The sequence below is a fragment of the Leucopleurus acutus genome, assembly GCF_964270905.1.
Source record: "Leucopleurus acutus genome assembly, chromosome: 8".
Classification (NCBI taxonomy): Eukaryota; Metazoa; Chordata; class Mammalia; order Artiodactyla; family Delphinidae; genus Leucopleurus; species Leucopleurus acutus.
The window spans coordinates 9345117-9358620 of record NC_139151.1 but is presented as its reverse complement, the minus strand read 5'-3'; the positions used below and the strand labels follow the sequence as shown (position 1 = coordinate 9358620).

The following is a 13504-nucleotide window of genomic DNA, read 5'->3' as shown; positions in this document are numbered from 1 at the left end:
CTCTCAACCACTGCGCCACCAGGGAAGCCCCCCCCCCCACCTTTTTCTCACGAGCTCACCTGGGTCCCCACAGAGGCCCAGGGGGAGGACAGCTGTTGGCTGAGTCAGGAAGTATCAGGGGTGAGTGGCTTTTCAATGATAAACTGAGCCCAAAGGGCCACTTGCTTCCACAGCCCTGATTCTTGATCTTTTTTTTTTTTTTTTTTTTCTGGAGGCAATTTAAAAAAATGGAGCCAGATATCATCCAGCCAGAGGACGTGGTGCAGTCCTTCTCAGAGAGAAAAGGGGCCTGGCTGACCCTTTTAGCATCCTCTGCTTCCAGGAGAATCTGAGAGCATTGCGGGTGACACACTCGATAGGCACCAGGGTCCCTTACCTCTGTGGACTCCCCCCGACCCAGACCCCTCCCTCCCCTTCTTGGTCCCTCACTTCTCCTGCTCTCCTTCCTCTTCCTGGCGCCCAGGGAGTGGCAGCCTCCAAGGCAACTGCCTCCGAGAAGAGAAAGACTGATGGGAGGGAGCAGGCAGGTGGGGCAGCAGAAGCAGAAGCTCTCCTTCCAACTGGGGTCCCCAGCGTCTGAGCTGTTTGTCTGTCTCTGTTGTATTGTGAGCCTCAGGGACCCAGCCCAAGTTGTCTTCTCAGCTCGGTTGCCGTCAGCTCTCGACAAATAATAATAAACCTGGGCATCAGGTTGGTCGAGGGGGATTTCAGTCCCTGGGTTCATTTTTAGATTTGTTTCTCTACACATGTGTGTAGACAAGGAGCACGTGACGGGGCGCCAGGGGAGAAGCCCGGGACTCCCAGCTGCCCCGGCAATCCACCTGCACCACTCCCACGGCAGAGCTGCAGGGCCCTCCTCTGCCCCGGACCACTAGGGCTGCCTGGATGTTTGAAAGAGAAGAAAAATATTTGAATGAAAGGCCTCAAGCTCTCTCCTTTCTCTGTTCCTCCCCACCTCTCCCACTCATGCTGTTTGGATAGAGATGAAGGGGGCTGGAGATGAAAAAGAGAGGGCAGAATCCTATCTCCAGGTTCGAGAGTTGCCTGAGGGATGGGCGGGAAGCTGGTCATGGGTGTGGGGAGAGGCTTCAGTGACTGGAACCAGTGATGGCCTCGAGACCCCCATTCTTGGGATGCAGTGACAGGGGAGGGGGTTCCTGGAGAGGGAGGACCCAACAGTGGGTGAGTGTGAAATTTAGGACCAGACTGATGGTGCCTCTGGGGCAGAGCAGCACCTGCCTTAAGGCAGATTGGAGGCGACCATTAGGGGTCATTGCTGTCATCCCCCTGCCTCCCAGCAGGAGAGGCTGCAAACCACTTCTCTGTGAGAAGAATGCAGGGCTGTGCTTACCCTTATAACTAGCATGCTTTTTTTTTCTCCCTTTCTGCTTTTTTTTTGTTTTATTTTGTTTAAAGGAACCAAAGGGGGAAAAATTGCCAAGTTGTAAAGTGCTTGAAGAGGAGATGAGAATCTTCATCAGAATGCTAAAAGCTGGAGGGGGCGAGTAACGTGAACATTCTGCCTACTATTTATGGGATTGATTCTCAGATCGAGAAGCAAGCAGTCAGATGAAAGGAATTATTGTTAAGCTCCTCGGTAGGAAGATCTAATGGACAATTGCCGCTATCAGGGGGAATTAAATTGCTGTTTCAGTTTGTAAAATATATCAGCGGCTTTTTGAAGCCAGAAGAGGTGTGACAGCCAAGGCAGGGAGGAAAGCGGGGGACTCTGTCACCTTCTGATCCTCGTGTGAGAAGCGAGAGCAGGCAGGAGAGATGCCAGGGCCAGAGCGAGGGCTGCTCTCCTAACTCTGACCCTGGTCCATTATTTTTTTGAAGCCAAAATGAAAACGAGCTGCACTGAGGAAGTAAAGGAGAGAAAGCTACAGCCCTGACTCTGGGCCCTGATGTGGTGGGGGCCCCCATGAATCAGAGGCAGTGGGCCAGGATGGGGCTCCTCCCTGGGAAACCCAGTCAGGGGTGTGGAGGGTGACTGACATGGGTCTGAGATTCCCAGCAGCTCCAGCCCACGCAGGGAATGTCACCATGAAGCTCCCCCCACTACACTGTGGACACACTGGGATCCAAGGTGGAGTATAATCCCCTTCCTCCCAGAACTGAGTCTCCCAGTGAGCTCATCCCCAGGTCCGTGAGTGCATAAATGACCCCGTTGACCCGCCCCCACGGGGGATATATTGTTATTCCAGATAAAAAGCAAAGAGCAAAATGGCCTTGGGCATGGGGAAGGGGAGGTGGGGGGGCCTCGCTGCTGGGACTGTTCACAGTCCGGCTCCTACCCCTTCCAAAGACCACATGGTGGCTCAGGGCTGAAGGAGGAGAGAGAGGTGGGGAGAGAGGGCGGTTTCCCATCTCGCAGGGAGGCGGAAGCCGGCAGAGCTGGTCAAACTCATGCTGGCCCCTGCTGGCTCCTCTGTTTCCTAGAGACCAGTGCCATCACGAGAGGGCATGACCTGGACCACCTCCCAAGTGGGCTTCCCAGAAAAGTAGTGAAGCACAATCAGAGCAGAGGGCTGTGGGTGGCCAAGGGGCCTGAGCTGCCTACTGTCTTGGTTGTCATCTCTGCTGCTTCTCAAGTCAGCAGAGAATTATTTCCCGCTGAGAGTTCCAAGCAGGAACCGGAGGGGCACCAGGGAAGTGGCCCTTCTGACTGGGACGTTCTGCCAGGACTTGGGCTCTGTGCCTGGTGCAGTGGCCCCCGGAACCCGGGTAATGCGGGAGGTGTGACCTCTTAGCCAGCCAGCCTGCAGCACAGCGAGTGAGCCGGGGATCTGATCCTGAGTGCAAATCCTGCTCAGCTCTTCCCCGCCGTCCTTCCTTCACTGTAGACACAGTTACCCTCCTGGCTCCCACGCCCCTACTGTGAGCCTGGTCTTTTCAGACTAGAGGATTCTCTTTGCCCCCAACACCCCGAGGTCAGAAAGATGGGGTGGGGTATCAGCATCCGCTAGGCCACGGCATTCCGGTCACCTCAGGCCCTGAGCTTCCACCCAGCTCCCAGAACACTTGGGGTGAAAAGGCCCAGGTCCAGCGCTTGCTGTGCTGTAAGGGCGTGGCTCCTGGGGGGCTGGCCCTTCCCCATTCCACAGGACCCTTCACTTCTCCCTCACTTTGAAACGCTTCCACCAGACCTCCTCACATTTTGAAGCTCCCCACCCACAGGTGCACCCTCTCTCTCACCTCCATCCTCCCCTCCATCCCCACACTGGCCTCGCCCTTGTCACTGCTATACTGACTCCACGCACCAAGGCTCGGAGACCATCGAGTTCCTTTAGCCGCTCAGCTCTCAGCTGCGGTTTCTAACCCTTACTGGGTTTTGGGAAGAGACCGTGTGTGTGTGTGTGTGTGTGTGTGTGTGTGTGTGTGTGTGTGTGTGTGTGTGTGTGTGTGTGTGTGTGTGTGTGTGTGTGTGTGTGTGTGTGTGTGTGTGTGTGTGCGCGCGCTCACGCACGCGCACGCCTGCGTTTCTTTAGATAAATCCACAGAGTCACATGAAATCAGTGACAGGTTGACACCGTTATTTCAAGATTCATCGCTCTGAGTTGCCAGCAGAGGAGCCGTAGCCAACTCCTTCCCACCACCAACACTTTTTTTTTTCCAGGCATAATTTATAGCAGTGGGGTGAATTTGTTTCCAAAAGATGAATATCACACTATCAGCAACAGCTGCCTCTCGTTCTTATTTGTTTTTAAATTTGACTCAAAGTCCAATCCTCTGTACACATCCGAAGCTGTAAATCCTAAAGCGACTGATTACATGATTTAGTAAACAGGTTATATTATATAATGCAATTAAAGCAGGGCTCCGCGGCGCCACCTACAGGCAGCTTCTGGGAAGGGAGCTGGGCCAGAGACTCATTTTGGACCAGGCTCTCCGCGGAAGGAAAATAAACGGCATTGCGCCAGGCTTGAGGCGGCTGCTCCGGGGGGAGAAGCTGAAGCCAGCCAGGTTACTAATGCAGCCTTTTGGTCCCTCCTGCTGAGTTCACGGTGTTATTTCAGCCTCCTGCCAATCTGTCTAGACGTCAGAACCCAGGTCTGGGCAGCTGCTCAGAGGGGCGGACCTGGGGGTGTGTGTGGGGGGGTGGTAGCCACCTGGGGGCTCCTGGGCTGGGGGGACGCGGAGGAGGGCTCCCGGCTCTCTTGGCCTCAGGGGCCTCCTTCCCTCCCTCTCAAATGAGGGAGCCTTTGGAATGGAGCTTCAGATATTTCCATTCTACTCAGCAGAGCTTGTGTTCAGTGCTAACCATGGGCAAAGACTTTCAGAGTATTCTGGTGAAGTCCCTCATTTTGCAGACCTAGAGAGAAAGTGACTTGTGCAAGTCGCACAGAGAAATGGCAGAGCTGCCTGTGGAATCCAGACTTTTTTGACCCTAAGCACAGGCTCTGTCTGATCATGGGAGTTTACAGAGAAGGAAACTTGAGGCCCAGACTTCCACAGCCTCTTCTTGCAGCAAGGGAAGGCAAATGATAAAATACTGTTAGTGTGTGTCCAGAAGGGCTCCTAGGGGGCCTCACTGCTGCCTCTTAGCTGCCCTGGTGTGGAAGAAAGAAGGGAAGGAGGGAGGGAGGGAGGGAGGGAGGGAAGGAAGGGAGGATGGGAGGGAGGGAAGGAAGGGAGGGAGGGAGGGAGGGAGGAAGGAGGGAAGGAGGGAAGGAGGGAAGGAGGGAAGGAAGGAAGGAAGGCAGGAAGGAGAGCAGGGCCAGCTCTCGCTCCCTGACTCCTCTGCCCTGACTTACAGTGCTCTTCAGATGAATTAGGCTCTGGGCCCTCAAGGATTCTAGCTTCTCCAAAGAGGCTCTGTAAGAGTGGGAAACATTTTTGAAAACCTATCCAGGAGAGGAGAGGAGACTTACTTCCCGGGGCTAAGAGAGAAACTGGACCAGAAGTGGGGTATGGAGAGGGGGAGGGGAAGGGAGGGGTGGATGAAGAAGACAAGACCATCAGAGTGCAAGAGGGTGGAAATGTCCCCCCACCCTATCCTGTGCCAGCCACCCGCCCAGTCTGCAGGTGATGGGCTGGGACAGTGCGGAGCCACAGGGAAGTTGGTCCCTTCATCCCCTCTCCTACCTCAGGCCCTACAGTGGAGGTTCAGCCAGGGTCAGGGAGTAAGAACAGATGCTGTGGGGCTGGCTGGTCCGAGAGTTCCCAATTAGACTTTGTTTCTCATCCTTAAGGCCCTGAGCCCCCAACCCGGCACCCCAGCCCAATTACTGCAGGGCACCGTTAACCCCTGGGTGCCCCAGGCCGTTAATGGAATGTTAATTGGTCTAATGGGTTTCATGTCAACAAGTTCTAATGAGCTCCTTCCTAACGAGCTTCGATCTTTTTCCCAAGCCTGTTTGTCAACACGCTGGCGTTTGGGCTCCAGATGGAGGGCCTCACCTGGCTCGGAGCTGGAGTTGAGGAAACGGAGTGGGTGCTCCCGGGGTGCCCCTCCCCTCTTCCTGAGGGCTGTCCTTCGGCCCCCTCAGCCACCACCAGCCCGTGCACACTGCCTTCCTCGGCTCCTGAGCTCTGGAAAATGGCAGTTTTAGCTCCTTTTGAAGATAATGTCAGTGACAAATTCGTTTTTCTTGGATATCATTGTGGGGTTGAGTGTTGCATTAGGGTTTTGGTTTTTTTCTTTCCCTCCTAGCTGCCGTATAAGAAAGGTTTTCAACGTTAAAAACAATCTTTGACGTGGGAAATTTCTCGGTGGTAAATCATTCCTCGTGTGTCCTCCATTTGCGTCTTGGCTGTGTTCCCTCCAGTGCCCTGGTGTCTGGTGACAGAGGGCTGGGGCCCCTGGACAGGGCGGAGCAGCCTCCGGCCACAGACAAATGCCGGAGGCCCTGGACAGGCCTGCTGTGCCCTCCACGCTCCCAAAGAAAGTGCAAAAACGGCAGGTTTCCCCAGAGGCCCGGGTGCCCAGCGATGGCTCAAGGAGTTCCCAGCATCCCAGCTGTGGAGCCTCAGCTCAGAGAAGTCAGATTCCCACACTCCTCTCGAGGATGGTCCCGCATGGACCCTCAGCCCCCCAAGCCCAGCTGGAGGGAGGAAGGAGCGCATGTGCGGGTGAGGGGGCGTGTGAAGAAAAGGGCGAGCTTCCGGAGATGGGCACTGCGTCTCCCCCAGCATCAGGTTACCAGACGCTTCTGTGCCTGAGCGAGCAGGGAAGGAAACTTAAGCCCCTGATGAAAAGGCCTCCTGTTTTCTTGCAGGAGCAGCCCCCAGAGGGCAATGGGGCAGTGGCCTAGTGGCCTGTGGTGACCCCAGAGGGGAGGAGGGTGAGGGGCAAGGGCCATCTGGGTCCTCAGAAAATTGTTCCCGTGGCCTCTAGCCCCTGCTCCACAGTCCAGCAGGCTGCAGACTGAAAAATCTCTTCTCAGCCTGGACGGTGGTTGTTTCTGGGTGCAGACTACTCTTAGCCATCTCTCTTTACCCCCAGGTAGGGCAGCTATCCAGCTGTTCCAAGTATTTCTAGGGACAGAGACTCTAAAACGACCCTACCTCCCATTGATTGGACAGTGAACAAAAGAATGCAGACTAAAGATTCCTCTTTTTACCCCAGATCCTCCTCATTGAGCTTCCTGTGCTTTGCCTTCGTGATGACTTTCTCATCCGTGGAATGAGGTACCAAAAGACCCAAACTCAAGGTGGAAGGGAACCAGTTGCCCCTAAAAGGGGAGAAAATCTGCCTCCAGACTCTGCCCCCAGGCTCCCCCTTCTGGAGGCTGCTGGCACTGCAGCCCCTCAGAAGTTCGCTTTTTCCGGCCAAGGAGCATCTAAGATTGATGCTCCCCGGAAGGGATCCTGCCTCAGTACCCGTAGGCCTCATCCAAAGTTACCTCATCTGCCAGAGTCACAGGAAAGGCTGAGCCTAGCACACCCCTGAAATACCCCTTTTTCCTTTATTCCCTCCGGGTCCAAAAGAGAGAGATTCCACGTCCAATTTAATATCTCAGAAATCATTCTCAAGTTCTTTCTGATGTCTCAAGAGGAGTATATCCTCTTCCCTCCCCCCCGAACGCTCTTCACTCCGCTCTTTCCTTCCTTGGGTGTTTTCCACCTCCCAGACAAGACCCAGCCATGAAAATAGGCAATGGTTCCCCGCCTGTGGAGTTTGGCTTCCCCAGGGCTCCCTTCCGAGCCTCTTTGCAGAAGTAAAGCCTGGATCCCGGTGCCTAGTGTGTGTAAGACAGGGTGACCCTGGGTGCTTCTGCTGCAAAGACGTCCTGGCAGCCGATCTTCTGAAGTGAGGCCAGGGTGGGCGAGGTAGGGGTAGCGGTGAGGCAAAGAGGAATTACCTGCAGTCTGAACGTTTCAGCACAGGAAAAGGCATCCCCCCCCCCCCCACCCCGTGCCTTCTCCACGGGAAGCTCTGTTCACTTTCTTCTTTCCCGCTGGGAAGCTCTGTTCACTTTCTTCTTTCCCGCTGGACCATCACCTCCCTCCCTGGGGGGAAGGCCTTGCCTCCTCTCATCTGTCTCCCCACCCCAGCACAGTTCTTTGCGTGTACTTGACACCTGATAAACATTCATTGAATGAATGTCTGGATTTCCAGTGCTTTCACATATGCATTTCAGGTCAAAGCACACCTGGTACTTCGGAGACTCGGGTCAGCCAAAGCTGATCTGTCCACCTCTTCCTGAAAAAGAACCAACACAACAAGACACACACACACACACACACACTCCACATAGGGTCCTGGAGACCCTCCCTTTGACTCCCTCGAACTCCCACAGAATTCAGGTATGTGAACATTTTGGAAGACCCTGGGGAGGGTGTGGTGGGAGGACATCAGGTGGAAAGAGGACGGAGCCCCAAGGTCCCCAGGGAGAGGAAGGAAGGAGAGGGACGGTCTGACTGTCGTACTCTCAAAGGTTGCCCGCTCATCAGCACCCTCCTGTATCAGGCAATTAGCCGTGGTTTCCAGCTCTAAATATTTCAGGGCATCTCCTGCAGCTAAACAGCTCTTTCAGCATTCTGTTTCCTTGGGTGGTACTGCCAGGCTGTCTCCACTTACGCACCACTTTGTGATTCAAGAAGAGACCTTGAGGCCAATGGGGGCAGCTCGCTTACGGGTGATGGGGTGGGGTGGGGGTTGGTACAGTAGAGCCGACGGAACGGGGAGTCTGGAGAGCTTGGGTCCATCCCGGCTTCCCCGGCACTCCCCTCCCCCTCAAACACACACACTTCTCTCCTCTTGGCCTCTGTCTCCGCCTCTGTAAGAGGACCATTTGCTTCGGGCGGCTCTTCTGGCCTCACGTGTGGTTGAACTCAGGGTTGAACCAAGGCCAAGGAAAGTCTTCTAAGAGAATGTGCAGGCACGTCTGTGTGCCCGTGGTCCCTGTTCCCGGCCTCCTTCCCTTCCGGGAACACCTCCCGGTGGTCGCCCTACGGTACTCGCTCCACCCTCCAGTCTGAGGAGGAACCAGCGCCCCACGTCCCTCTCCACCACTAGGGGGCGTCGTGAGCACACCTGGGGGGTTAGTGTGGTGCTGGCAGACCCTGGGGACAGGGAGGGGGGATCTGGAACCGTGAGGGCTGAGGCTTCCGCCCCGAGGGTGCAGGTGGCAGCTCCGGGAGGCCTGGGGAAGGGAAAGCACCCTTGACCGTGGGGTGCCCTCATGGCCGCCAACCCCCCGAGCTGCCACCAGCCAAGTCCCGCCCCCCGCCCAGGCCAGAGCTGGTACTGAACAAAGCAGGGCTGCGGGTGCACAGGTTGTTTTACAGCCCTTGCTGTATCCAGTGAATCCTGGTGGCCCAGCCTGGGAGCATGTCCAGCCGCTGGTCCCTGGGGCTCCCTGCGCTCAGCTATTAACGGTGCGGCCCCGTTTCTCCCGCCACAGATCCTCCATGTGAATCCATCCCATGATGCAACATGCCTCCCCAGCCCCCGCTCTGACGATGATGGCCACGCAGAATGTCCCTCCCCCTCCCTACCAGGACAGCCCACAGGTGAGTGTGACTGACCGCCGGGAGGGGTGTGGTGGCCTTCCCGGGGGCGGAGGGCAGGGCCAGGCCTCCCTCAGCCCTTCCCCTGCCCGGCCTGGGGAGCCTCTCTGAGAGAGCCCGGCAAAGCCAGACCCCTGAAGGGAGTCACGCCCTTGGCAAAGCCCTGGGTTCAGATCCCGCCTGAGGAGCTGTCACCGGCATGGAGGACAGTGGCACCCCAGGGTGCTGCACCTAGTCATGGTCCTGTGCCACACACTCCCACCCCCGCTCACTGCTCAGAGCAGACGTCAGACAGACACACTGAACCCCGAACTCGGGGAGACCCAGGTACAGGTAAATCAAGTGTGCCTCTGAGTGTTTGGGGAAACTCTTGAGCAAAGGTTTCCTCTGCCGGATCGCCCTAGTCACTGGTCTCTGCCTGCCTATTGGAGGAATCTCCCTTCTCTTCAGGACTCTGTCAGCTTCTATCCAGAAAATGGCCAGGACTGTTTCTCTACACTCTCCCATCCTTTCCTCGGGTTCCCAGTTTCCATCCCTCAGCTCAGACACGGCAGACCCTGCCCGGGTTCTTCCGAGACTCCCAGGCTGGCTGCACCTCCTGCAGGCCACCCTGTCTTCCTGTTCTCTCCTCTCCTCCTCTGGAAGCCTGGCCCAGCTTCTGTGGGTTGCTCTCTGGAAGTCCTTGAGACCAGTCACTTCTGAACTTTGCTTCCGCGTGTGCGCCTTCCCTCCACGCTTGGTTCTTTGAGACTCAGAGTTCATCATGAGGCTGTGCGTTCACAGAAGCCTCCACCTCCGCACTTCCCTGTTTTCTCTATTATTAATTGAGTACGTATAATGTGAAATGCACCCAGCTAGAGTATTCCTTCATTCATTTCACAAATGTGCGGTGAGCGCCTACTGTGTACCAGGCCATCATTCTCATTCTTTGTCCATCGCTGGTCTTTGCCCAGCTCTGCTATCCATCACTCATTAGGCTTTCAGACACAGCCCTTCTCCTGACCACAGGGAAGCTCTGTGCCATATGGAAGGGACACGAAGACGCAGACCCAGGGTGCATCACTTTAGGTCCTGTGGCCCCGACACCCGCAGCCTGGTGTGAGCATACGGTGCTGCCCTATCCGTCCTGTTATCCGCCCATGAAATGACCGCTCTACAGGGTGTCCAGCACGCGGACCCCCACTGACTCCTACCCCTGTATAAGTGCAGAAGCACTGACCTCTGAGCGCACGTCCTTTTGTCCCGACCCCGACCCCGCTCCCAGTTGTCAACTCCGTGCTCCTTCCTGGGCTCTCCCCACCCTGACCTCAGCTTCAGCAGACCCTCTGTTCACGTCAGTAGCTCTCCACAAACGACCGTGGGTTGGACTTGGCATTTGTACAGTTCCTCTGTTTGAAAGCTTCCAGGTGTGCAGCTATGTCAGGACCTTTCTCTCTGTAGTCAGAACCAAGTCGGCCTGGACCAGTGGAGACCTAGGAACGTAAGGGCCATAATGGGGAACAAGCACCATCCTTCCTCAGTAGACCAGACCCATCTGCTGTCTGCTTAGGCAGTGCTGGGGAACCTGGGGTATTGATGAAGAGGCAGGAGCATCAGCTCCAGTTCTTTTGTAGCTGGATGCTGGTCTCCGAGCTCCACAGTGCGACTGGGGTATGGCAACCGGGACACTGCCTGTGTTTAACAGGTGGTAGGTGCCGAGGCCCACACTCCCATCCCCAAGGCTCAGGGGCAGACCAGGGTAGGGCCAAGAGGTCAGAGAGCACTGGATTGGCACAGCTGGCGGCGGCTGCCTCTCTGCCTCCGGCCCCACCCCCTGTTTTGCCTTCCTGGGAGAAGTTTGGGTTTGGTGGGCATTAGCAGGAGAGCTGCAGCGAGGGCCTGTGTTGTCCAAAAGTGCTGACCCGGGTGCAGTGAAGTAGAGAAACCTCAGCATACAGCTGAGGATTCACCCATCCCAGCTGCCGAGGGAGGTGGGGAGGTGAGATTGCAGCCCTAAGGCGCTCAGCCCCCCGGAAGCCACCACTGAGGTGCTCTAGCCTTTTGGGGGAGGAAGGAAGGCTCCAGTCCCCCATCCAAGGCCTCAGAGCAGAAGCCCAACGCAGGGGCTGTCCCAAGGCTCTCTTCTCTGAGGAGCCACCAGAACCTCACCATCGAAAATACTCACATATACGGCCAAGGAATAATTTGTTCCGGGGAAGCCACACATCTCCCTGTAACCCCAGCGGTCCAGGAATGAAGTCTCAGTGTCCATGGGAAAGTGACCAGGCCAAGGCCTGGGGTCTTTATGGCCTCGGCTAGGCCACTAGGCTGTGGCTAGATTCCCATGGGCCTTCCCTGAGCCAAACTGGTTCCCAAGGAAACTGACCAGGATGGGGGATCATGGGGAGAACTTAGGGCATGGATGGAATGGGCGGGGTGGAGGACGTGGGTGAGGTCTGCAGGACAAAGTCTTCTGACTCACGGGGAAGGGCTGTTCTCTCCAGAGTGCTAGACTTGGAGGCCAGCTGGCTCTCGGGGCGCCCTTCTCTCCACTCTTCGGGGCTTCTGGGAGTGGCTGCCACATGGGAATGTCTTCCATGCGTTTTCTGCTGGGGAACTTGTTCTTCCTCCTGCCTTCTTCCCTTTGTGCTGTCAGAGGCTGAGCCCTGCTTCTCAGGCGAAGCTCATCACCCTGGCGAATCAGCCGCTTTTTGACACTCAGGAAAGCCGGGCCCAGTAGGAGTGTGGGCCAGGCACACAGGGGAATCACTTCCTAAACGGGGCTCTCTGGAGGGGATCCCCCACTTCCTGTTCATTCCTTCAGGTCTAATCTCATTACTTTTGGACCCAGTATGACTTGCTTTCTCAAGACCTGGACTGCTGAACACATCTCTTTTTTTTTTTTTTTTTTTTTTGCGATACGCGGGCCTCTCACTGAAGTGGCCTCTCCCGTTGCGGAGCACAGGCTCCGGACGCGCAGACTCAGCGGCCATGGCTCACGGTCCCAGCTGTTCCGCGGCATGTGGGATCTTCCCGGGCCGGCGCATGAACCTGTGTCCCCTGCATCAGCAGACGGACTCCCAACCACTGCGCCACCAGGGAAGCCCCTGAGCACATCTCTTTATCACCTCCTCAGAAACCCAGTTTCTGCCACAGGTAGAAATGGACAGTCTCTGCTACAAAGTCCCCAAAATGAAAAAGGAAGGGAGAAGCAGGGCCCTTCCTCTGAGACCCATGCAGTCGTTTTAATAATGTTCCCGTTGTGCTAAGGGCTAGCAATACCGAGCATAATCTATTCAAATGCACAGGAGAATCTCACTTTGGAAAATTAGGAATCTGCATTAAAAAATTCCCAAGCCCCGGACCTTCTTTATAATAAATTAGAATTTTTTTTTCAAGGCAAGTTCTTAACTTGGCAATTTCATTTTTGAAGTTTGGGGAATAAAGTTATTAAAAATGAGGGAGGCTTTTTCTTCTTCCCATTTTAGTCCAGAAGCATTAATGGTTATGGCCCCATGCTATTTGGGCACAAGCCATGTGGTATGACAGCTAAGCAGCTTCTGGCCCCTCAGTTCTGTTCCAGTCCGTCCTGGGGACACTCCATGATTACTTGTAAGGATGTCGCTCTGTGTTTATTGTACACTAAAGGCAGATCGTAAGTTTAGAAAATACAAAAGCAACAACGCACTGGAACCCTTCCTGTGGCCTGCTTCCTCCTTCTGGTGGCTCCGTTAAATACTGTCGGAGTCACAGCGCCCTCTGCTGTCCACCTCCTGTACCTCAATTCCGGCATGATGCACCTGAGTCCTTGATCCAGACCCTCACTTTATGCCCCAAGAGGTAGAGCAAGTCATGGGGACTGTGGGAATTCTACGATGATAGTTTAATGAAAACATTGTCTCCAGGGAGACCTGGATATGAGCTAGGCATGTGGTCCCTCCATTCAGTGCCTACATCACTCTTCCGTTCCTTTGCATCTCTGCCTCAGCCTGGCCAGCTGTCACCTGGATTTTCCCAATCCCTCCTCTCACCACCCCAGCACCTCCCCTGATCCTGATGGGATCCTCTGCTATTGTCCCCCTCTCCCGGCAAGTACCACTCCAGTCTCCCTCCCAGAATTTTCGTGGTAACAGCACCACCCTCTCGCGTCATCCATGCACTCTCTCCACCTCTGAAATGTCATTCAGGTTCTCCCGTTTCCTGTAACACTCCATGGGCAACACCACCCACCAAGCAGAGTTCTCCCTCTGTAGCTCCACCAGCAATTTTAGGAAACTGTTAGGTTTACTGGAGGAGGCAGCAGCTTCCCCACCCTCACCTTAAACACCCCCCTCCATACGACACGCACAAACTCCTGCTATCAGTAACCTCCCCCCACTCTTGCGCAAACACAGACACATACCTGCTGTTCCACAGATACCTTTGCCCTGGGCTTATAGGCAAGACAAACACTTTATCTGGTCTATATGTGTATGTATTCAGTGCTCCTCTGTCTGCGTGTCCCCAGCATGTGGGCCGCGTGAGCATTTGACTAGAAAGCAGAAATCCTAGTGGGATCCAGCCTGAG

The 13504-nt window shown here is 55.4% G+C and overlaps 1 protein-coding gene across 1 annotated transcript in view; it reads left to right on the top strand.

Annotated features, from left to right (window-relative positions):
- The window catches only part of PKNOX2 (PBX/knotted 1 homeobox 2), a gene marked incomplete at its 3' end in the record, with an annotated part of 257006 nt that overhangs the window by 173598 nt on the left and 69904 nt on the right, over window positions 1–13504 (top strand). Inside the window, exon 3 of the mRNA XM_082845810.1 lies at window positions 8853–8961. Coding sequence (XP_082701936.1) covers window positions 8875–8961 — 87 coding nt within the window. The 5' untranslated portion in view covers window positions 8853–8874. The remainder of the gene's footprint in view (window positions 1–8852; window positions 8962–13504) is intronic.